Below are 24,074 nucleotides of genomic sequence, written 5' to 3' on the forward strand. Positions count from 1 at the left end.
AGTATCTATGAACAGATCAAGAGCTACGTCACTAGGCAGTGCCATTGTCATTGTCATCCTCTGTGAGAAAAAGATGCTCTATTAGCCATACACAAAAGGCAACTCATGAAAATGGCTTGTGTGTCATCCAAATAGCATGTATAGACCCTTTCAACAAGGTAAACAAAAACAATGCTTGAACGTTCTATTTGGGCCCCAAACTACTTCCTCTGCATTAAGATAACATATGGAATGTTAAAACGGAAGTCTTGTGGGGCCAACTATGATGCTGATAATGGAACTCTCTTGAAAGGGTCCATACGTTCCCAATATATTCAAAATTATACCAATGACTTGAATCTACCAAAAGTTCATCTAGCCATGCATAGAGCTCATCTGGACATAAAAAGAGCTTTAACAGTATAAGGCTAAAAACATTTCACCCAGTGAATACCTGTTGATGAACATTCCGACCAAACCGAAACATCCTGGTTTTCAAGAAATCTTTCACAATACATTGGGAAACCTACATCATGTCACTACAAAAACGATAAAAGTCCTGCCGTGAACTTGGCGCAGTGCACAAGATTTCATTAGTTTCTTTGGTGTCATTAGTTTCACAGGTTGGGTCATTATGCATTCACACTTCCAGCACAGGAGCCAGTGTCCTACTGCTAAATGTGTGCCCATCAACAGGTGCTAACGGGTAATCCCAGCACTGATGTTTGTCGTCACCAGCCCTGGAGACACATGCAGAGACAGTATTGACTTATTTTGTGACCCCAAACCTGTGATCAGATGTTAGCATTTGGTGGCAAATTAGATGCACCTTTTTTCAATGACAATAGGTCATCTCAACAGGAGTGTAATGCCGAGGGGGTGATTGGTGTTGGACAGTGTTGAATGCCACACAGTTTTCACAACATTGTATTTGCATCTCTCTCTGGCCTACAACACAAGGCCAGAGTTATATTTCTTTCATACCAAACCTAGCCATTTTAAACTATACAATTGAATTTTATTGTTAAAATGTCGTTCATTCATTGTGACAAAGCAATGTATACACTGGGCCTTGAGACAAACACAAAAATGTGGCCTGTACAAGTTCAATTTCTCATGGATCGTCTACATTTTCCTTACTTTTGAGGCACTCCAGCCAGAAACTGCCTTTTACTTCCAAGGTGGAAAAGAAATCAGGCGGAGGATACAAGTCTATTGACAGAGAGAAGAGATGTGAATGCCTCAAAACTAAACGGGATGATATTAGAAGACAGAGAGAAACCGATTGGAGGTAGAAGAAAAGCGGGACGGACGGACAGAAAAGTTGGGAGAGAGAGAGAGAGGCGAGAGAAGATAAAGGAAAAGAGGCTGTTGGGAGAAAGTGAGAGGGGAGAGAGGGATGGAAAGAGGGAGGGAGCTGGGGTAGTTCTTCAGTGCTCTGACAGGCCCATTGAATGCCCCTCTATTCTCCCTGTTCTCATGTAAATGCTGCCTTCAGTCTCCCTGCCATCCGTCACCGGCCAGAAAGACCTTGGCAGGCCCTTTACGAGCCTCCCACTCGCATAATCCCCCAGCCCACAATCGTGCAGTCAGCAGGGGGGAGAGGGAGGTGATGGCGGGGGTTACGCACCGAGAGAAAGTGGTGGACGGGCCACCTACACTGAACAAGAATAATCAAAATATGTCTGATAAGGTATACAGTCGGAGAGGGGAAGTGGTTAAAGAGCTGTTTTGATTCCATGGGAGGCCTGAGGGAGTGAGGGTGGGGTGGACTAATGATACGAGACAACGAGAAGAATGGCATACAAAAGACAATGACACGGTAGCCTACACAGCATCACAAATAGCTGTGATTACTGATAGATTTCAATCAAAATGACGCAACCAATTTTAGACTCAATTGGGTGGGAGTAGGGAGATGGGAGTAGAATTTTGTGAAAATGTGATATCACTGACAAAGTTTGATTATGCTGTTTCCATAACAACATTGAACATTGTCTTGAACTGTCTGTCCACTAGCCACTTTTTACCACTGTCTTCTGCCTCACTGTTTGCGTGCTATATTAGCACATATGCACCCTCCATGCCACAGCCGAACTGTGACCACACTTATACCTTCCTTAATATAGTTATATATATATAGATATATAGACTTTATTCTTGCACTGTTGCACTGTTTGACTTACTCATTTGCACCATCACCATGACACTCATTCACACAGAGCACCTTACCTTACCTTACCTTATGCACAGAGAATCACAGGCTCAGTCCCTGCCTCAGTCATTGCAAGCGTATCTTGTTTGATTAATCACCCACTGTGTGGATACTGTTTTTTTAGAATTGATTTAGATTAAGTGTTATTTAGTATAATTTGTATTTTAGTATATAGTATTTAGTATATATTTATCTTCTACTGTCCTTATTGCTTAGTTGTGTTTTTTATATTATATACTTTTATATTTATTTATATGTATTTTATATATATTTATATATATATATATATATATATATATATATATATATATATATATACACACAAAGGTAAGTAGCAAATATGGAATAGGAAAGAAGACACCACAAAGACGATAGTTATATGAATTTCATTGCGTTTAAAGTTCCAGGAGAAACACAGTTGGCAGCATTTTAAACAAAGAACTCAATAATACAGGGGCACCCATGGAAGAAAGCACAATTTCAAACATGGGGAGTCAATTTGATGAGATGTGCTTAAAAAAACGTATAAAAGTGAACACTTAACACATAAAGAGCATGTAACAAGATAGTTCTTTCTTGGACAGCTTGTCACACTAATGACCAAGAAACACATAAAAAGTAGACCTCAATACTTTAAACTGGAACTTGACACAACTGGTGAGTTCTAGTAAGTTGATGTAATGAAGCTAAACTTGATTCCACATCAGTTGTTTATTTGGTGTAATAAAGGCAATAGTTGATAATGAAATTGTACTCAACATACTCACACCAGCATGTCTTGAAGGTTCAAGGGGATCATTTTGATTGGCAGCTCTAGGTGTTCTAATATGAACAGTCTCCAGCGTTACTGATAGACCCCTCCATTACAGTGGGGTGTGTTCCATGGATGACCAACAGAAACAGGAAAAGAAAAACTAAAAATGACTAGAGACTAAAAATGTATGATGTGCAAGTAGCCTTACAACACCAGCTGTTTGTTTTTGGCAAAACAGAATACTCCGTGTTGTTAATGGAACATGATTCTTATATGTAGGATTTAAACTATTATGCCTTAATATTGCGTCCACTAGCTGGCATCGGCGTGGGTCATCAATGTGAAGCCAAATCTTCTCATGACAGTCATGCATGCAGTTAGTGCAAGTTCTAAATACAGCAGAATTCCCAATACCATGGCTGTGATTATTTTTCTGTCCTGAAGGCAACCTGGTCTGGAACAGGTTTTCTGAGCTTCCTCTTGACTTGATCTGACCCACCACATAAAGGCTCTGCTGGACAATTCCAAAGTTCCCATGGTTAAACCCTGCCACACCTTCTGGAGTGAAACCAGTTTTATGAAATTTCACCGGAGCCACCAACATGCTTGTTCACTAGTGATTAAAACTCCCACACCATTTCTAAACAATTACACATAGGAGGGTTGGGCTAAGGGGCAGTTATTTGAACAGTTTGAGGCACATGTGCTTTTGTTTTAGCTTCACTATCGCCACCTTGTGGCTAAATTGAGTAATGGCCAATATGAAGCTATCAATTGAAAACAGCAAAAGTTAGATTTACTTGGTTAAAAAGAATACCTTTTATTGAAGACCATTAAAATAAATACTATACAGAACCCAATGTAGAAAAACCTTTAACACATGGCTTCTGTCTCAAAAAGGTTAACAAATCCATCACATTTTAATAAATTCATTTAAAAAATAGTGACCATGTAAACCCCATATCCTTTAGTGCCCCCAGAGACCCACCCTTTAAGAGACAAGAATTTTCAAACCATGAAAGAAAAATGTAATGTTATAATCTCTAATATACTCAGTCATTTTAATTTTGGTCCTTACATCAAAACCCCTCCAACATATCTTGGTGAGGTAGGTTACAGAAGTGACATTCCCCAGTACATATGCAACTCAATAGACCAGTCATGCTCCCAGAACCTGTGGCGCCATGACAAAATCAGTCCCTCTAGCTTCACCATAATGCCATCAGCAACCTGCATCTCTGGGTAAGGGTGGAAGGGAACTATACAACATAAAGTAAACAATATATGGACAGTAGAAAGTTCGTCCACAAGGTTTCTCATGATTACTTGTTCAATACATTTATTGAAACTGCTCACCCCATCCTCCATCAAGAGGCAAATATGACATACTAAACTTTAATCTGCTATGTGGAATACTGGACTGTTACTTTGGTCAAGGATTTCTCAGCCTCTTGACACAAAATAAGCAGTCTGTATATATAACTACTCTGACCCTAAGAGAAACAATCACCTCAAACACTCACCTTGCAACTCCTTTTAGGAATTTATTCCTTAATGGTTAGTACAGTACCTCCCACCTCAAATTCTACATGTAATGTGTGCACAGAGGACCACCCTTTCAAATATCGTTAAAATACAAACACCTTTAAAATATGAATGTTACAAGTAGTCAGATCCACATGGAATTAAAAAGACAGCAAGTCAGCATTTGTACACCATCATGTTGGAGGACAGGTGGGGGGGGATATGTTTGAGTGGCAAGTGAGTCATTTCAGTCCGAGATCTTTCAAATCTTCTGAAATACTGTGGAGATGAGTTTATGCTACAAGTTGAACCCGCCCCCATACAAACATGGGAGATGTGTCCAGCCATTCATGAGCAAAACAAAAAAAGAAATATATATGAGGGGGTGGGTGGGGGCGGTGATGGGCAAAACTTCAAACATTGGGTAGGGATCATCTGGGGGTAGAGCAGTAAAGGAAAAAGTGAAGGGGCTTGGGGCTGGGTCGGTCTAGATCAAGTCGGCCACATTCATGGGCATCTCCTCCACAGTGGTGTTGTAGAAGGTTTCAATGTCTCGCAGAGCGCGCTTGTCATCCTCGGTCACCATGTTGATGGCCACACCCTTCCTGCCAAAACGGCCACCTCGGCCAATCCTGAGGTAGACAAAAGGATACAGAAATCACAATTAGACAAAAAGATCCAAATTCACTTTTGATGATGCAGACTTCATTTTGGAAGTTGTGCTACTATTGAAAAGGGATAAACATATTAATGGCCTCAGCATTAACTCACCTGTGGATGTAGTTCTCCCTATTGGTGGGAAGGTCATAGTTGATGACCAGAGACACTTGCTGTACATCAATGCCTCGAGCCTAGGAGTAGAGACAGAGACCAGTCATTAATTAACACCGCCCTAATCCATTGTAATACATACTGTGAATCAGGCAATATATTACTGTAGGCTATCCTGCAGTAACTCAGGCATTGTAATATAATCATTACTCCCACGTCTATTGGAAATGTCAGCTGCTATTAAGTTGTGATGAGGGACGCTGTGGCCCAGTCACTGTGGAGAGCAGTTGCGTTTCTCTACCAAAGAACATCGTTCCCATGACAGCACTTCACACGCTGGAGGGAGAGGGAACTTTGGCCACATACAGTGCAATAAAAATATATATTACCATGCTAATACATATCCCATCTACACTAGCCCTTTTGACCCACTGCTTTTTTTTTTATCTGACAGTTCTCATTGTGCTATTGGAGTCATAATGACTTTGCAGTAATGTACATGGCAATTGCAAATATATTTAGCATTATATCATTTAGTTAACACATACACTTCCTCCATTAGACTGGCTTTTCAATTTAGCACTTCATATCCTTAGTATATCACTTACCAGCAGATCAGTAGTGATCAGAACTCTACTGGAGCCAGAACGGAACTCCTTCATGATTATATCTCTCTCCTTCTGCTCCATGTCACCGTGCTGAAAAAACAAACACTTTATTAATTACCTTTCTATGAAGACAGGCCATGATGGCACCCCATAAACCAGGACGCCACCCACTTAATGTGACATCTTGTGCCCATAGCATGAACCAGAACACTGCTCACAGACAGAGGTGACTGGGATGAACATGGAGCTCGTTTACTCTTCCCCTAACTGATATAGGACTCCATGCCATTGACAGACACGGCCTTGCCCAGTAGATAGGGGATTGGGGGCCCTCAAATCAGATCACATAATTTACATTTAGCATAAACTGGCATATCTTAAGTGACTTACAAAAATGAGGAATAACATTGCAGCAACAACAGAGACCATGGGTAGGAATTCACACTACAATCAATTTAACTTCTCAAATGGCCATCTAGAATAAACTCACCAGAGCAGAGACAGTGAAGTCCCTGGCATGCATCTTCTCAGTCAGCCAGTCCACCTTTCGGCGTGTGTTCACAAAGATAACAGCCTGAGTGATGGTCAGGGTCTCGTAGAGGTCACAGAGGGTGTCAAGCTTCCACTCCTGCCAAGAGCAGTGACACACTTAGTCGTTTAGAAAGGGCTGGGCTTCCCACTGAAGACCTTTCACGTTAATTTAATTCAATTAAACACACTTGCACATTGTGACTTCACAAGTCTTAACAAATTATGGCGAAACATGTTCTTATTGGCTACAACCAGGAGGGGTTGCTGTTTTCAGGCTCTAAGTCAGATCATGCCCTTAGAGTCCTGCAGCCCCAAGTACACCAGTAAGCAGTACGCTGACTGGAGACCGAAAGCTACAGAGAGCCCCAAGTTCAGTTGACACGCATGGTTTTCATCATTAAACAGAACTTTCTTGGTGATTAGCCATCTTCTAGAACAAATTCAGTACATAAAACAGCCATGAATCAAAATAGCCAATGTAACGCACCTCTTTCTCCACATTGATGTAGAACTGCCGGATACCCTCCAGGGTCAGCTCTTCCTTCTTGACCAGAATGCGGACTGGTTCACGCATGAACTTGCTGGTCACCTCCAGCACCTCCTGGGGCATGGTGGCTGAGAGCAGGATGACCTGTGCAGAAGAGAGGAGAATTCAGTGTTTGACTTCAGCCAAGAGACATAAAGTCAATGTGTTTCTAAATACATCAAATAGGGTTCATATAGAGGCATGCACAAGTTTCCAGGACACTTAATAACTGGCAAGGAAGTTTAACAATGTTTTGATACTATCGAGGTGATCAACTTAATAAGACTGAATATACACCGTAAAACAAGTTTTTTTTTTTATGTTTGTGCCAAACTCTTCATGACTGAACCCTATGCAGACTAATCATAAGAGTGGAGCAGCTGACCTGGGTGTCAGAAGGCAGCTTCTGGAAAATTTCATAGATCTGGTCCTTGAATCCTCGACTCAACATCTCATCAGCTTCATCCAGGGCAAACTGCTTGATGTACTTGGCCGCTGGAAATAGGCAAGCAACATTACAATTAGAGCAATGACTTCATTTAGAAATGGCTGGGTTGTCTGTTTTAGTTGAACGTAAAGGGTTTTCAGTGAACTTACTCATTGTGACTTCACAAGTCTTAACAGATTATGGTGAAACATGTTCTTATTGGCTACAACCAGGAGGGGGTGCTGTTTTCAGGCTCTAAGTCAGATCATGCCCTTAGAGTCCTGCAGCCCCAAGTACACCAGTAAGCAGTACGCTGACTGGAGACCGAAAGCTGCAGAGAGCCCCAAGTTCAGTTGACACGCATGGTTTTCATCATAAAACAGACCTTTTATAGTTGTACTATATTTCTGATGTTAAGTGGCTACATATTAAATGCTAGAAGTAATTAAAGGACAAAGCTATAGGCATCGAGACTGCAAGGACCATTGTAGTCAAATATAGCAATAATAAAAAAAGATTTAACGAGTCACCCACATTTGAGGACAAAACAGGCTACTCACAGAGGTATCTGCGGTTAAGCATGTCAAATACACGACCAGGAGTTCCCACTACGATGTGGGGTACATCAGCCTGAAGTTTCTGAACATCATTGCGCACGTTGGTGCCTCCAATACAGGCATGGCAAGAAGCCCCCATGTAGTCCCCAAGAGCCAGGATTACTTTCTGAATCTGTAGAGACAATAAAGAATGTAAATGGAAATACCATTCATTGAGGTGCAGTCATTCTTCTAAAAATAAATAGTCTAACAGTAAACTAAAGCTCATGACAACAGGGCAATACGCAGAATTACATTTATGCGACAACTGCGCAAGGTCGTTCAAGCTGCAGGTGCAGAAGCATTGTAGAAGCATGTGTTTCCATAGCATGAACCAGTCTATAGCTCACTACACAGAGGTGACTGGGATGAACATGGATTTCACTCTCCCCCCAACAGATTTAGGACTTGGTGCCACCCAAGGCACCACCCTGCCCAGATGATAGGGGTTTAGCTCAATAACAGCATATATACACAGTCATTGGTTTATCTATACAAGCCAGGAGGTGCACTTCAACCCAACAACAGACTCCAACGATCTGAACATGCAAAGGCAACATGGTGTTCACACAACCAATCAAGCATCGCACCATATTGCTTTTACCATCCAGTCCTCGTGGGAGAGGCCAGAAGAGCAACCCAGACTGTCGAACTCAATGGCAAAGCAGTCCCCACCTGCTGTGCAAGCTCACGGGTGGGAGCCAGCACCATGGCCTGAGTGGCCTTCAGCTCAATGTCGATCTGCTGCAGGATGGAAATGGCAAAGGTCGCCGTCTTGCCCGTGCCGGACTGAGCTTGTGCAATGACGTCGTAACCTGCAAAGACAGACACAGGATCTTTTAACCAACACTTCCATGTTTTGAGTCAGCGCTTTCAAAGTTTTAATACATCTGTGCCCACAGCATGAACCAGTCTTACAATCACTATATAGAGAGAGCTGGGATGAAAATGGGCATCCTTCACTATTCCCCCAACAGATATAGGAATCAGTGACACCAACAGACACTGCCTTGCCCAGATGATGGGGGTGGGCCTTAAAAAAGGCTCATCAAGTAAAGACTGTATGGGTGAGGTGAACATTCTATATGAACACAAAACAAAAAACAAACTCACTTACCCTTGATGCAAGGGAGGATGGCCCTCTGTTGAATGGCAGAGGGTTTCTCAAAACCATAGGCATAGATTCCCCTGAGAAGAGTCTCGTGCAAGTGCATGTCATCAAAGCTGTCCACCACTTCCTTCCAGTTGCTCTGTATGAGAAAAGAGTTCAGTTAGACTAGACAAATGTAATCAGTATGCCCATATCTTTATCTTCAGAAGTGACTGGTACATTTGGCAGCAAATTAACCAATTTCAACCAGTCAATCTTCAATTACCTCAATGACACCATCCGGCTCCATGCCTTCAGGGCCATTGTCTCTAGGTCTGAAATAAAGCAGAAATAAACCCATTATATAAGGTAACGTGAACAAGTACTTCCAATTAAATTCATAACTTCACTTAAACAGCAAGATGGGGACAGTTCGACTGAAATGCAAACATTTACAGAAATGGTTCCCTGATTCACACAGTACTACTATCTGTGTGGCGACAAATTAGGCTCCTTGTGGTTTCATTATCGGATACTAATCAAAAGAATACATCAACGTTATTCCGCCAGGATTAGATAGAAAACTAGCGACAATGTGAATTAACGGAGGGATGCAAGATGGAGGGCCACATTGACTACGACACGTAGAATAGGGGCGGGCAATTTTTTCCTGTTAAAAAAGACCGAGCGCCTGCAAGGCAGGCCGCCATTTTTTAGACCGACAGCCATGATGGGTGGTAGTAATAGCATTCAATGGTTACAAAGTCAACTAACGTTAGCTACTTTATAGTTAGCCATCTTTACGAACACAAGTCACTTCGTATGTACATCAAGGGCATTAACAAACAAAAAGACACATTACCAAAAACCCTGCATATAAGGATTAACTAAATTCTGCTACGCCGGTCTGATCTCACAACGTGACACCAGGCCCAATGCCTGAAAAAACTACGTCGAATTAGCGGACATGTGAAATTTCACAGACACGTAAATAGCTAACGTTATTGTAAGACACAAACCCGTGACCTATATGCCCAAAAATGCCATCGACTGTTCGCTTTAATTCGGTCGCCAAGCATCTACATTGCTAACGATAGCTACCTGCCCTAATAACCATTTGACAAAAATGAGGGCCCATTGTCTCGCCGGGTCTGCCAACCATGTGCTCGCCATTCTGCTAACTAGCCTAGCTAAATTAAGTCCGTAGACAGTCATCTAGCGTAACATTGACTACTTTGAGAACATTCCACGCCAAGACAGAAAGTACCGTTATAACGATTTCATACTACAAATATAAAATCGTATACAAACTGGCTGTCAATACAAAGCAGGATAAAAAGAACGTCATATGACGACAGCCATGCTAGCAAGTTAGCAAACTGTTGGGTTAGCGGGCACGAATGGCTCACGAGGTTGGCTAAACCACCGTGCGTCACACCTTTTATCTACTTTATCCATTTGCAAAAATACCATCCTCGCCCAGATATTATACTGTTATAACAATAAATTACATAACATATGTTTCTTTGTAAGGATGTAAACGTCTGTTGAGCAAAGACCAATTTCCCGGCAAGTTAACAATCGGACCAAGGCGAGGCCTAACGTTGCAACTGGTCACGTTGAGTTGGCTAACGTTAACGTAGATCGTTAGCCAACTGAACATTTCAGACTAAAAAAGATTGGAAATATTTTACAGCCAATTTTGTCAGAACAAAATCCAACATGATGACTTATACGTTGAATCACCATATTATATAGCAGAAATTCTAGAAACTGAGGCAAGAAAAGCGAAATGCCGGTAAGAAATGCCACTCACCTATCTTCTGCCGACATTATCACAAAGAATGGTAGCGCAGCGGAAATGTGCTATATAGTTTAAGGTAAGGCACGCAGGAGATCTCTGATTGCAGCACTCCCCAATCAATCAGTGTCGTCACAGAGTCATTGTGAGATCTCATAGGCCAAATGGTACGTCATATAAATACTAAGCAACGCCCTCATCATGTGCAGTATGACTCATAATGTTGGGCGGGATTGCGCAAACCTTATAGACTCTTTTCGGACGTATTTCTATTATAGTACGTTTCCAAATAATAATTTGTTTTCCTATAGATTCATTTATGTTACACATCCATGTCTAGATATAATTAGCCATTGTTCTTGAGTATCACACCGATCTGGTTCGGTTTGAATCCTACCCTATCGTTATGCTCCATATTTTACCTTTTTCCTGACGATTATTAGGTTGCCGTAGGTTTAACTTTGCTAATCCTTTCTTGTGCAACAGTTCTAGGCCTATATCCTGAATCATTATAACACAATCTTAATTTCAATTATGGCACATATTGCACATAATCATCAATATTTCATAGTGACCTCATATAGTATTTGATTCAGTCCTCATCACCTAGACTGGTTCAACAAAAACAATCACACCACCACATCTAACAACCTGGATCTGATCATACAAGTGAGCAAAATCATGTAACACCTAGTATATAAGAAGAGTAGTTGTAGATTGCAGTGTGCCGACAACTACTCTTCTTTTCTTTGATAAATAAGCCTTTTTTGTCCTGCACCTGGCCTCAGTGAGGTGGGATGTGCATACAACCACTTTGAAGACACCTAGTATATAAGCCTACAAATTAAATGAAATCCTGCAGTTTACATTAAGATATAACACTAGGCTAGTAGACCTACACACTAACAACCTCTTAACCTCTTCTCAATGCAAATGAAACTTCATTAACATATACATCATTGTGTTCAGACAAATAACCATAATGACATCAACTAGGACTTCATGAGATATGATTTATTTAAAAATAAAGTCGCACACATAACCATCTTGATCCATTTCCACATTTCTTACAGTAAGCATAGCGACATGTGTACGGACATGGAGAAAAAAACAAAAACAAGACCTAGAGGGAAAAAAAAAAACAAAAAAAAAAAAACACACTTGAACCCCTGTGTGACTTCTCGATCCCCCAGTAGCGCGGGTCACAACCCTGTCCAGAAGACCTTTTGATGAGTCTCCTTACTGTGTCAACATGATGACAATAACAGTTGAGTTGGCCTCTGTCAACCACAAAGAAATAGACAATATATATATATTTATATAAAAACAAAAACATAGAAGGTGTGGATGGGAGAAATGGGCATGGTCAAAGGACCAATCATCCTCTGTGTAGAGTCTCTGGTTTGACTGACAAAGATGTAAGAGTTTTTTTTTTTAATAGTAGGGCTCTGCTCGCAGCCAGGGGACAAAAGTGTCTCACGCAGACATTACAGCGAGAGCCGGCAGTGGCACAGTTCTTTGTACATAAGTCGCCTCAGTTTGGGCATGTCCATCTGACTGAAGCTGAATGGCTGTCCCAGGGCCAGACACTTGCAGTACTGGAATTAAAAAAAGAAGATATTTTTATTAGATATAATTAAAACAACAGAATATATACCATGCTGTCATACCATAAAAGAGATATGCATTAAGGCATAACATACAGTACTAAAACTTCAGTGTAAATAGACAGTAGATAGGTAGTGTAGATATATCAGTCTTATACGACAACAATTCATGACATATAATTGAGAAATTCTGATTAGTTGATGTTATGGTTTGATTATTAGATTGACTGCATGAAGAGAATAAGCATGTTCCTAGATAAGACTAGAAACGATATCCTTGTTTACAAAACATCACAGATGAGGTGAATAATTTTGATTAGCTTGTAACAACAACGCTTTTCAAGTTCTGGGATATAGTAGATAGGTGGTTAATAATCTGTTGTTTTAGTCCACATGCTGGAAGTGGGAGACGTGCAGATGTAAAGACCTGTGCAACTTTTTTTACAAGGGCTAAATCATTACGTTCAGACAACTGGGTTGGGACATCTCCAAAATGGCAGGGCTTGTGGGACAAACCATGATCCAGTGACAGGATGTGGGCACTGATGGCACGAGGGCAACGAAAGGTACCCCTCCCCCCCCCACGTCTGGTCCAAACCGACAGAAAAGCTACTGATGCACAAGTAGCAGAACATTTTTTGTCAGTCAGGAATGTGTGGCATGGGGCTGCCGTCCTGCAGGCTGGTCAGAGAGCCGGTGCCAACCCCTGTCCACCATCTAAAGTGAAAGCTTGAGCTTGCAAGCATCAAAAATGGACCTTGTAACAATGGAAGAAGGTTGCCTCGTCAGATTAGTGACATTTCCTAGTACATGTTGTGTAAAGCCTATTTACCAGGGGGAGATTATAACAAAAAGATACACTGTCAAGAGGCCAAGCCAATCGAGTGAGTATGATATAACATTCCCAGGCAGTGTTCCACTGGGAAACCAAAAGCCTTCATCTGGATGTCAATTACACGTCTCACCTAAAAATCTTTTTTTTTTAAGAGGGTACACCCCTTAATGACAATGGGATTCCCTGATGGCATCCTACTCTTTCAAAAAGATTGTATGCCAATGTATGCCCACAATGGACACATTGCTCAGGAATAGTTCAAAAGAACTAACGCTTTCTAATGCATTAGAAAGGTGGCCATAATGTGTTGGCTCATCGCTATATGCATATTTTGTAAGTAAGTGTCTGTCAAACACACTAGTTCTCAAACACTGGAGACATGTGTATCACTCAATGAACTAGTACGGTTTTTCACACTAGAGGAAATTAAATAATCGAAACACAGGACTTTGCAGACACATAGATGCAGTGTGGTGGTATTTGCTGGTCCTGTCTAAGACAAAAAACACATGATGAGTAGACCAACACTGAAGTTTAATACTAAGGATGGGCATTTAAAGCAAAAATACTATTCGGCTGAGAGCTAATTGACTATCTGAGACTCCTACACAGAGAGAGAGAGAGAAGTAGAAGTTTTTGATAGCTTTAGCAGTATGTCATTGCATGTTTCTCCTCTCTGCACAATTGCATCTAATCTCATAGCATCACACACGTATGGTAGTTATGTATTCTGTGGTTGTTTAATGGAGGCTAACAAACGCCCCTTCAACTGCCTTTCCTCCACTTTCTTTCATACACCTTCTTGCAGCATGTTACTAGCTACCAGGAGAGGTTAAAAACATGGGAAAATATATTTCTTCAGGCAACACTTATGATGAAATGTTAAAGGGATAGGAAATAAACATCCTCATCTCTTCACCCTAATGCTGGTTATGAATACACTGCAACAAATGCACAGAGTATTTCTGTTGGTCTTTGGAAAGGGAGCTCATAAACAATGTTCAGGCAGCGCTTTTCTGTGAAGTGACTGTGCAGAACACTCTTCTTCTAAAAGAATAAAGCTTACAGGCACGTGCACACACACACACACACACACACACACACACACACACACACACACACACACACACAAAAACAAAGAAACAAAGCAAAAAAAAAACACAAACACAAGCTCAAACCTCAGACATGCAGTAGATAATTTGTGCATGAAAACTTTTCATAAAAAGCTTAGATGGATGCTATGTTTCTTCCGTTACCTCAGAGTTGGAAACAGAAATGAAATAAATAAGAGCAGGAGGAAAGTCTTTGGTGGACTGCAGTTTATCTTTCAGTGAATAGATTACTCCAGGGGACAAAAAGTGCGGTACAGGAGTCAAAGAGTACCATTTCCCCTCCCTTATGGGGGGTTGAAAGGCCTGGACGCCTTCCACTGCCAGTGCCACAGCAAGGAAAAGAGCTGATTCAACATTCTCATAGCAAACACCTTTTCCCCCTCCACAAAGAGGTGCTGGCAACCACCTCACTCAACATGCCCCAACATTAGTTCCAAACATTCTCTCATTGCATAGTATGCTCTTTTCAACTGGGACTGATAACATCAATCTTAATTTCTGAAGCGTTAGTCATCTTGAAAAAGGGAACAATGTTTCTGAATTTTTAAAACAGGTAACATGAGAGGGCTGAGACCTACCTGGAGAACAAATGCTCCACAGTCACTGTCGTTGTTCTGTCTGGCCACATTCTGTAATAAACATTTGACATTTATTGATTCTTTCTACAGTTATGTGTATAAAGCAGAACACAGAACACTACCACCATTCAATCACAGAACACTACGACCAAAAAAAATACTACCATGTTATTTTTGAGGCCTCTTAAGAGTATACAGCATGGGAGGTGATCATATATTTTGATTACAAGTTGAAATTTTTGTTCTAGTGGTGACTGAGCAAGTAGTGTATGATTCACTTGTAATTCATACAAATAATTCAACAAATTACACACTAATTGCACATTAAATAAGAGGAGAAATCCAAGGCCGCAATCCATTTTTTTTTGGTTGTTGTTATTTGAGCTCAACAGCCAATCACACATGTTTACATACTCCTGAAACTCCTGTGTTGATTGGCTGGGATTGTCTATGGCTTGGCCCAGGGGCCGTATTCACAAAGAATTTTAAGGCTAAAAGTAGCTCCTAAGTGGCGAATTTAGGAGCAACTCCTAAAAATAATGGGCGTGTCACTCCTAACTTTAGGACTCCTAATTTTTTTCACTAAAAGTAATTCTCAAAGCATTTTAGACCTAAAAGTAGCACCTAAGTCTGGGACAGCTTAAAAGAAGTCAAGAGGACTCCTAACTCATTAAGACCTATTCACAAACAGCTTTTTGCGGCATTTCACGTCGCAATGTTTTTAAATGCGTATCCGGTAACAGGAGCTTCCAATCGTGAGGGAACAATTTTGCATTCATAAGGGACGCAATAACGCCACCAACAACAACCAAAACTACTCATTGTTAACATGTAAATTAAATGTAACGTTTCATTGTGAATCAAAATGATCTCCTCTTTGCAAACGTAGGCATATGGTGACAGATTAATTTAATAATGTTGCAATGATACTGCATCAATCCGTAGGTCATTCCCGCGTTACAATCATCAGCCAATCAAGGTGGTCACTTCAGTCAAGCTCGTGCATGAGTAATGACGTCAAGACTCACTCTTAGTTTAGTTGAGTTGTCATTTTTCCTTACTAAGAGTAGGTCTGAAAGGCTTTGTGAATAACTTTTAAGAGAAAACTCCTAGCTAAAATCTTTTAGTGCGATTTAGGAGTACTCCTAGCGGTAAGATAAAAGGCTTTTTGAATACGGCCCCAGATCACTATGTTTCCCATTTACAGAGAAAGTTAGTGAGTTAAAAAGTATATGGACTTAAATATGTTTAGCCTGCAACAAAGCAGAAATTGCTCCAAGTAAAGACTGAGTGAAATAAAGCTAATTTAATTACTAGACAAAATAATTTTGCTAATTTAATACCATGCACATCCTACAAGCAGGCATAGCTGCATGCAGACATCAGGATGCTCTCTGTAAACGAAATCCTTACAAATCCAGATGTTTGTGAACCTTCTAAAATCCTTTCTGTAAATGTTAAAAAGCGTTAACTAGTCTTATTACACGGCTCTTCACAATGCAAGTAGAACGCTCCATTGACTTGAATGGGATTTCCCAAAGTTCTAGCGGTCATTATTTTCGACTAGAGGACCTGTGAAAAAAATAATGACCGCTGTCAATGGCAAAGGAGTTTGCGCTTCTAATTCAGGTCTTTCATATCTCTCCGCAACTACTAGAACTTCATTCTACTGGAACTTCATTCTTCAACTACTGGAACTTCAAATAAGTAACTTCCTCTGCGCGTCGGGGTCCGGTTTGCCCTGTCGGGACTTATTTTCCCAATAATGACCGGCGTTCTATACATTATCCCTTACAATCCATTTATGCTTGATTATGAACAATTATATGTGTGAAACACTGACATGGTAATCAGAAATAATTTGTTATTTAAAAAAAAGACTAAAATGTTTTAACTAAAACTACTAGACTTTTAGTCAACTAAAACTTGACTAATAAAATTATATCTGAATGACTAAATATGACAAAGACTAAAAAGGCCTTTTTTATCAAAAGACTAAAACTAAATGGAAAAATGCGCTGAATTCAGCTCTAATTAGAGGCAAATAGGTTTACATGGCAAGAGCGGAGGTGTGCACAATCATTTGTATACTTCCTTCTCTATGTGTTTCATGCTAAAATGAATTCACCCTATTCCATTTTCAAACATGTCAAATGTGACACTATGAAATCGCTTTGTTTGAATGGAATGCAACATGTACATGTAACCTGGCATAGGGCTGCACTACAAAGGCTACAATTACTCGTACAGCTGTCCAAATGGCTAATCTTGTCCTCGTCCTCCTTATGCGACAGGCAGTTAAGCTCACTCAATAAGAGTGCTGTATTTCTTTTGCACTATGTATGCTCACCAAACAGAAGTGGCCCAACTTCAAGCGAAATTTGGAATATTTGGATATGTGGAAATATCACAATTAGATATTACTATATATTAATCGTTCCGCCCCATTCTAGGATGACGTTACTAATGGAATGCCTCTCAAAAATATAGTAAAAATAATGTTAGAAATAATTGTCAGAAATAACCATCTCTGTTTGAAATAATTTGTGCTTGAAAATATGTCAAAGAATCCTCCATTTGTAGGAATTGCAAAATTTGCAGCATTGCAGCTTGATTGCATCATCATTACATAGTTCAGCGGTTGATTACTTACTAAAGATTACTTTTACGGTCAACCAATATTCCATCATCTTTTTATTTGTTCTGCACCTCGTGAGGTTTCATCTCTGTGAACCAAATACTTTCATTGCATGGCCAGTCTCAGGTATGAGGATATGCAAGGCATCGGTTTCTCAGACTAGATATTATGATGTTCTTTTCCAACCACACAGTTGTGCATAGGGCCCTCCTGATTCTCTGATAAATGAAGAAAACAGGCTATAAAGCAAACTGCCAAGTAATGGAATACACTACGGATTGATGCAGTATCTTTTTTTTTTGGAATGAATCTGTATGAAGACACATTTGCATATACAAGAGGTAATTTAAGCTGTTTGCAATGACACTTTACATTTAGTTTAAATCTTGACAATTAATGGGTTTGGTTGTTGTTGGTGGCGTTATTCCATCCCTTACTATGCACAATTATTCCCTCGTGGTTGAATCTCCTGTGTTGAATCTCTGCATTTCAAAATATTGTGACGTAGAATGCTACAAACAGCTGCTTACGATTGTTTGTAAACAGGCCTTAGTGAGTTAGGAGTCCTCTCAACTACTTCTAAGCTGTCCCAGACTTAAGTGCTACTTTTAAGGCTAAAATGCTTCAGGAATTACTCTTAGTCAAAAATATTAGGAGTCTTAAAGTTACGACTGACACGCCCATTATTTTAAGGAGTTTCTCCTTAATTTGACAGCTAGGAGCTCATTTCAGCCTTAAGATTCTTTGTGAATACAGCCTCTGATGTCATTATTCAGAAGAACATCTTAAACTTGAAATGTTATTCATTTATTAAGAAATCAAAGTTCACTCACCATTTTAAAATAACCCTTCCACCCAGTCATGAAATCTCGCCGTTGTTTCATGAAAGCCTCTGCCAGCAAGTACTTCGCAATGTGCTGCAACGTGCAGAAAAATGATTTAATTTACATGAAGGAAGGAAAGAGGAATCACACCCAAACAGAATGCAAACACACAAAGTATTTCCTAAAAGGTGTCCATTACCTTTGGACAGCGGTTGTTTAGGGTCCGCTGGGAGTCAAAGTAGGTGACAGCCTTGCGCTTGATATCAACGCTCACCAGAGACCAGTGCACCTCCAGGTGAATGGGGATCAACAACAGATCTTTTTGGAAGATGTCCACCTGACCAAGACAGTATTGTTTCATATTGAGCCAATTACAGTAAAATTTCAAATAAATTGGGCATTTATTTTCATCTCTAAGAGAAGCGAAAAATTAATCTAACATTTTGGATCATTCTTTTGATATTTCCAAGCTTTCATAGTTTTAAACCCTTTCAGCATACATTCTACAGGAGTAGAATAGTATAGTATGGAAAAGATACATTTGTCCTTACATTTTTCGTCCACCTTTTCACGCCATCATAACCCTTTGTCCTCAACTTGTCATAGAAGAAACTGTTAAAGAAATGAACCTGGGACAAAAAAAGAAACACACAGGGGATGAAAACAAAATAAAATATAATATAATAAATCAATAAATATTTTTCTATTTTCATGTGGAGTGATGAGTACCTGACACTTAGAAAACGCTGAGCAAAACAGACAGTGGGTTACTGTGTGTGACCATAATTAATACAATGAAATTCTGCAACCTGTGAGTAAATTAGGTGTACTGAATCAAGCAAGGTACATGCTTGTTGATAAACAGTTGACAGATGACAGTTGATAAAAATATGAAAATGGCTGATTGGTACTTCCTGATTCTGCCATTTTGACCAGTTCATAGAATCTATAAACCCTTTGTCATATAATCCCGCCATTTACTAAATTCAAACAAGTTCCTCTGAAAACCCACAGACTTGACATGTTGTTGGATGGCATAGCGATTGAATTCTCACCTTCTCAGGCACTGAATCCATCACAAGATCTCCATACATATTCATAACCTGATGAGAAGAAATGAATGAATATTACATAATTAAAATGACTGAAATGGGTGGTCTCTAGTGATCGAGGTGAAAGAGAACGTTGGTGTGACATTCGCAGAGATCTATTTTAGAACATCCATACATGATTACATAGATCAAGGACTGCCTAATGGGCAGACCACAGTTTGTGAGGTTACAGAGCTCTACGTGTTCTGGTTTGGTTTGAAACATGGGGCCCAGGGCGCAGTGCTGTCTCCCCTCTTTTTCACTACCTACAGTACATGACTCAGACTTAGAACTCTGAATACTGTCATCCACAAAAATTCTTGGATACTGCCATTGTTGGGTGAGTGGAGGGTGGTCAGGAGGAAGGGTACAGGGGCCTAGTGGACCACTAAGTGCGGTGGTGTGGAGAAAACTTCCTGCAGCTTAACGTGGCCAAGACAAAGGAGACAGTGGTGGATTATAGCAGGAGGGAGTAGATTTCATCATCACCGCTCTGCATCAGTGGGAGTAACGCCTAGATAGGTAAGTCCTACAAATACCTTGGCATTCATCTGGATGACAAGCAGGAACGGTCCATAAATACTGAAGCCTTCTACAAGAAAGGCCTGAGCCGGCATAACTTCCTGAGAAAGCTCAGGCCGTTCAATGTTTGCAACAAATTGTTTGACATGTTCTATCAGTCTGTTGTTGGCGAGCACCGTCTCCTATGTTGTGGATTGTTGGGGAGAAGGCATCACAGCAAAGGACGCAGACAGACTAAGATCATAGAGGCTGGACCCAAGCTGGACACACTGGAGGAGATGGCGAAGGACAGAAAGCTAGTGAAATTCCCTCAAGACTCCTTCAACTCAGATGCCCTAATGAACGATGTAGGAGGTAATTTGTTCGAGGGGCCCTCAGACTGTATAACTAATCTGCTGACATTAAACTGCTTGTGAACTAAATCTGCCTTGACTACTTACTTATACTTCATTCTGCAGTGTCTTTTGTGTTAACTCTGCAGTGCGATTTTGTAGTTTTTATGTCTTATTTATTATGTAGTATTATGTCTGCTTTTTGTCTATGTTGATATCTGAATTTTTATATGTCTGTCTACTTTAACAATGTAAATTCTCAATGGGGATTTCATTTATCTATGTTATCTATGTGTTGGACATTAACAATAACCCGCAGCATGGAACTACAAGTTGGACAGGGGCGTTTGCTGTACCTGATCATTCAGCCAATTCTGCCCATACAGAGTGCTGAGGTCATCCATAGTGAGTATGTGCCGCTTATAGTTGACACGAAACCCTCGCACCATGGCGGTTCCAGGTGACCTCTGGTAGGCTTGAATTACGGACTGCACTGTAGCTTTCCTGCAACACAAAGAATTATTATAAGTTAAGTGTGGAGCAAATGCTTTTATGAAAAGTGACATACAAATCTTGAATTATGGTGAATTATCTTTATCTAATAACCTTCTTTGATATGGTAAAATTAAGTTGTCTTTATTTTGCTTTGTAAAACAGCAAAAAACACATGGTACACATGTAAACTGAATTTACACACTCAACTTTTGAGTGTAAAAAGCCAATTTAAAACTTATGTCAGATAACACACAAGACTGGAAGGGTAAAAAACAAGATTGCTAAGTAACCTGTGTGGCTGGGAGAAATTTTCCTTGAAGATATCTTGCAGTTTCTCAACCACATCATCAATATGGATGGGAATCAGGCTTCCGTACTGCTGCAAAGACTCGTCGAGAATCCCTGTAAAACACGCACAAAATAAAGAATAAGACAATGAGCTAAGGGAGATCGATTGAGCCTGATTCTATAGGACATGTAAAATGCAAATACCATGTAGGCATGTCATGTGCTCTTCTGTGAGAGCCATCTCTACAGGCTTTGGACGCATCGGGGTAAAGTCCTGGCCTCCGGAGTCCCCAGTGCTGACCAATGAGCTGGATTGCGAGTCACCGCGGTAACCATTGAGTCCGAATAACCGTGATTCTGTTGAGAAGTGAAAAGGTTAGGGTTAATTATTGCAAACAATTGCAAAACAGGGCACATTTGGAAGAACATGAACAACAACAACGAAGCTCTGCTTAAAGATAATTCAGTGGTATTCAAAGACCCTCAGAAAAATCTCCTGGAACTGGCCCACTCCATGATGTAAATGGAGTACTCGCCTGTCTCACTCTCATCCTTTCTCTGCACTTCGGCTTGGGAGTTATTCAGCCCTGGGTCCCGTCGCTGGCGGACGCCATAGGTGCTGTGCTGACGCCACCTCCTCACCCTCCTGTGTCCCTGCATCCCCATCCACTGAGCTTGCTGGCGCCACGTTTTCCAGTGCTGTGCGAGTCGGAACCGCAGGCTGCTGCGAACGCGAAGCCTTCTCCAGCGCCTCAGTCGACGCAGCTTGTGTGCGGACAGCCTTGACCACAGAGGCTGCTCAGGCGAGTCCCCTGCTAAGAACTGAACCTGCTCCTCCGACAGGGGCGGTGTTGATTGTTGTTGCCGCAGTTGGTGATCTGTGAGGGACCCTAACGGTGTGTCATGTGGGGCTTGCCATTCTTCCACCCCTTCAAGCTCTTCCCATGCAGCTGCTTCGAAGTTCACATCCTCCTCCTGTTCTTCTAAATCATCGTCATCATCTTCTTCATCTTCCTCCTCCTCGTCATCTTCTTCCTCCTCCTCCTCCTCCTCCTCCTCCTCGTCCCTCCAGTCATCAATAGTCTCCGGGTCCATGTACTCGGTCTCATTGACCCTTTCCTTTTGTCCCAGTTTGAGATGCATTGGACTGGACACATGGTTGGGTGAGGAGGCGTCCATGAGGTGCCCTGCAGGCATGCCTGCAGCCCCATTGCCCTCCTGGCCCACACCCAAGGCCAGCTCTCCTTGCCAGCGGTTCTGTGCCAGGCTGCCGCTGCTGTCTCTCATCGTCCACGGGCACCCTGCAACCTGCGCCAGCTCGCCACCTGCCATGCAAATGGAGAAAGTGAAAGGAGAATATAATTTTTTCTCTTTCTTTATGCTTTGCGGCAAATATCACTTAGCTTTAGTTAGCCTGAAGTTACAGGTCTGGTAAGTGCAAACTTTGATGAGCTTAAATAAGCCCTAATAACTAACGTTTCTTCCAAGCACTACACAACGTTGACTGTTACCCGTATTTTGCAATGCAACAAATTACATTGTTGAAGTACATTTCTGCACTTCCGTTTCTCGTGGAGTTCATTTCATATACCTCTTACTGGCACAATGGTAGCTACAGTTGGCTAACTAGCTAGGTAGACACTTGCGTGGACAAGAGAAGTCAATTAGTTGGTTAATCTTAAATGGACACTTAGCGTTGGCTATCTAACACCAGTTATGGCTTCCATAAGGCTGCTAGAAGCGTATGGTTGCTTTGTTTGCCGAATAAATTAGGGTATAAGCATGTTGTGGCTATAACATTCATCTATTATTAATATAACTGACTGCTTACTCCATAAAGCTAATGAGATGGCTAGCTAACAGGCTAACCACATATCTAGATTAGCTGGCTAGCTAGCTTGAATAGTGTAAACAACAGCTAAACTACAGACCAGTCGTTTAGCTACCCCATCGCTTCTTTGAGGTAGCGAAATAAAATATAAATAAGGGTATTGAATGCATTTGAGACCTAACAGCTAGGTGCATCAAAATCCGTGCGTTGACCCCCCGGAGTATTGACCACGTACCTGTACAGCTCACGATAGCTAGCTAGCATAATTTCGTGCTAGCCTGCTAGCTAACCATGCATAAACATTACGCCCTTTTGGTGTGTGTGTGTGTTGAATGTGTAAAACGTCAAACTCACCGTCAAAGGGCAATCTTTTATCAGAATACGGTATAAAATAGCAACTATAAAAATCGCTTCTGACTTGATGGGAACGCAATTGTGGAAGCGATCCAAAACAGACGCTTCTAATTCAACCTCATTCAATGAACACCGGCGCCTCTTTAAAACGAAGGCACGCGGTTTCCGTGGCGCTTTACTGATGTCATCAGCCTATATTGCTATGAAAGATATTTAGCTTGCCTATTGAACATGTATAGCGTACTTTATTTTATCAACATTGGTCTAGTGTTGTGTTTTTTGTTAATTCATTCACTGGTTTAAAATACCATCATCAGGCCTTGACCATCTTAATCCAGTTCCCTTTGTGCTTTGTACACATTGTACTTTCTTCAATAGCTCGCAGTAGCAGACAAAAAAGAACATGCACGATCCACAACAAGTATTCTTTTAATTTCACATGAGTCATCTGTAGCCAGTGGTTAATATGAGACTGAATGTGATGATGATGTTGGGTATCCCTGGCACCCAGTTCTGCTCTGCATGTCCTAAATAGGCCTAATTCTATGGCTATTAATTCTATTTTGTTTTTTTATTTTATTTATCAATGAACTTAGAAACGACCCAAACAACCAACAACAAGATCATGAGCAGTTGCAGTACTTTGCGAGAATTTGGATATGACCTGGGGTCCTGAAACTGTAAAGATATGTATCTCTTGCTCATCTGTGCGTGCGCTCATGTCTACGCCTAGATTGATTTTTCA

The 24,074-nt window shown here is 40.9% G+C and overlaps 2 protein-coding genes and 3 non-coding genes across 5 annotated transcripts; all 5 read right to left on the bottom strand.

Moving 5' to 3' along the window:
• Positions 1-3,743: 3,743 nt before the first annotated feature.
• On the bottom strand, positions 3,744-10,943 carry eif4a1a (eukaryotic translation initiation factor 4A1A). Its single transcript, XM_042069868.1, has 11 exons — positions 10,838-10,943; positions 9,308-9,356; positions 9,049-9,181; positions 8,607-8,746; positions 7,896-8,064; positions 7,294-7,403; positions 6,870-7,013; positions 6,342-6,479; positions 5,852-5,941; positions 5,244-5,323; positions 3,744-5,104 (listed from the first exon to the last, which is right to left on the bottom strand). Exons 1-11 carry the CDS (start codon positions 10,852-10,854, stop codon positions 4,960-4,962), a joined length of 1,215 nt encoding a protein of 404 aa, XP_041925802.1. The 5' UTR covers positions 10,855-10,943; the 3' UTR covers positions 3,744-4,959.
• On the bottom strand, positions 6,034-6,174 carry LOC121690560. Its single transcript, XR_006025146.1, has one exon. It is a non-coding gene; the product is annotated as a small nucleolar RNA SNORA48 (small nucleolar RNA).
• On the bottom strand, positions 6,649-6,785 carry LOC121690564. Its single transcript, XR_006025150.1, has one exon. It is a non-coding gene; the product is annotated as a small nucleolar RNA SNORD10 (small nucleolar RNA).
• Positions 7,580-7,716, bottom strand: LOC121690563. The gene has a single exon (XR_006025149.1). It is a non-coding gene; the product is annotated as a small nucleolar RNA SNORD10 (small nucleolar RNA).
• An 878-nt stretch (positions 10,944-11,821) lies between the features above and the next one.
• Positions 11,822-23,488, bottom strand: senp3b (SUMO specific peptidase 3b). Its single transcript, XM_042070629.1, has 11 exons — positions 23,330-23,488; positions 21,681-22,469; positions 21,349-21,501; positions 21,147-21,258; positions 20,718-20,865; positions 19,472-19,519; positions 18,968-19,045; positions 18,616-18,753; positions 18,426-18,509; positions 14,955-15,005; positions 11,822-12,420 (listed from the first exon to the last, which is right to left on the bottom strand). Exons 2-11 carry the CDS (start codon positions 22,429-22,431, stop codon positions 12,310-12,312), a joined length of 1,674 nt encoding a protein of 557 aa, XP_041926563.1. The 5' UTR covers positions 22,432-22,469; positions 23,330-23,488; the 3' UTR covers positions 11,822-12,309.
• Between the last annotated feature and the right edge of the window lie 586 nt (positions 23,489-24,074).

Source organism: Alosa sapidissima, chromosome 18 (genome assembly GCF_018492685.1).
Source record: "Alosa sapidissima isolate fAloSap1 chromosome 18, fAloSap1.pri, whole genome shotgun sequence".
Classification (NCBI taxonomy): domain Eukaryota; kingdom Metazoa; phylum Chordata; class Actinopteri; order Clupeiformes; family Clupeidae; genus Alosa; species Alosa sapidissima.

Excerpts from the sequence above, each read along its gene's own strand:
- eif4a1a (XM_042069868.1), bottom strand. Across the intron at positions 6,480-6,869 it reads ACATCAATGTGGAGAAAGAG|GAGTGGAAGCTTGACACCCT; the intron begins GTGCGTTACATT and ends TGCTCTTGGCAG. Across the intron at positions 5,942-6,341 it reads ACTTCACTGTCTCTGCTCTG|CACGGTGACATGGAGCAGAA; the intron begins GTGAGTTTATTC and ends TTGTTTTTTCAG.
- senp3b (XM_042070629.1), bottom strand. The coding sequence starts at position 22,431 with ATGAGAGACAGCAGCGGCAGCCTGGCACAGAACCGCTGGCAAGGAGAG. Across the intron at positions 19,046-19,471 it reads TGGATTCAGTGCCTGAGAAG|GTTCATTTCTTTAACAGTTT; the intron begins GTGAGAATTCAA and ends TTTTTGTCCCAG. Across the intron at positions 12,421-14,954 it reads GTGGAGCATTTGTTCTCCAG|TACTGCAAGTGTCTGGCCCT; the intron begins GTAGGTCTCAGC and ends TTTTAATTCCAG.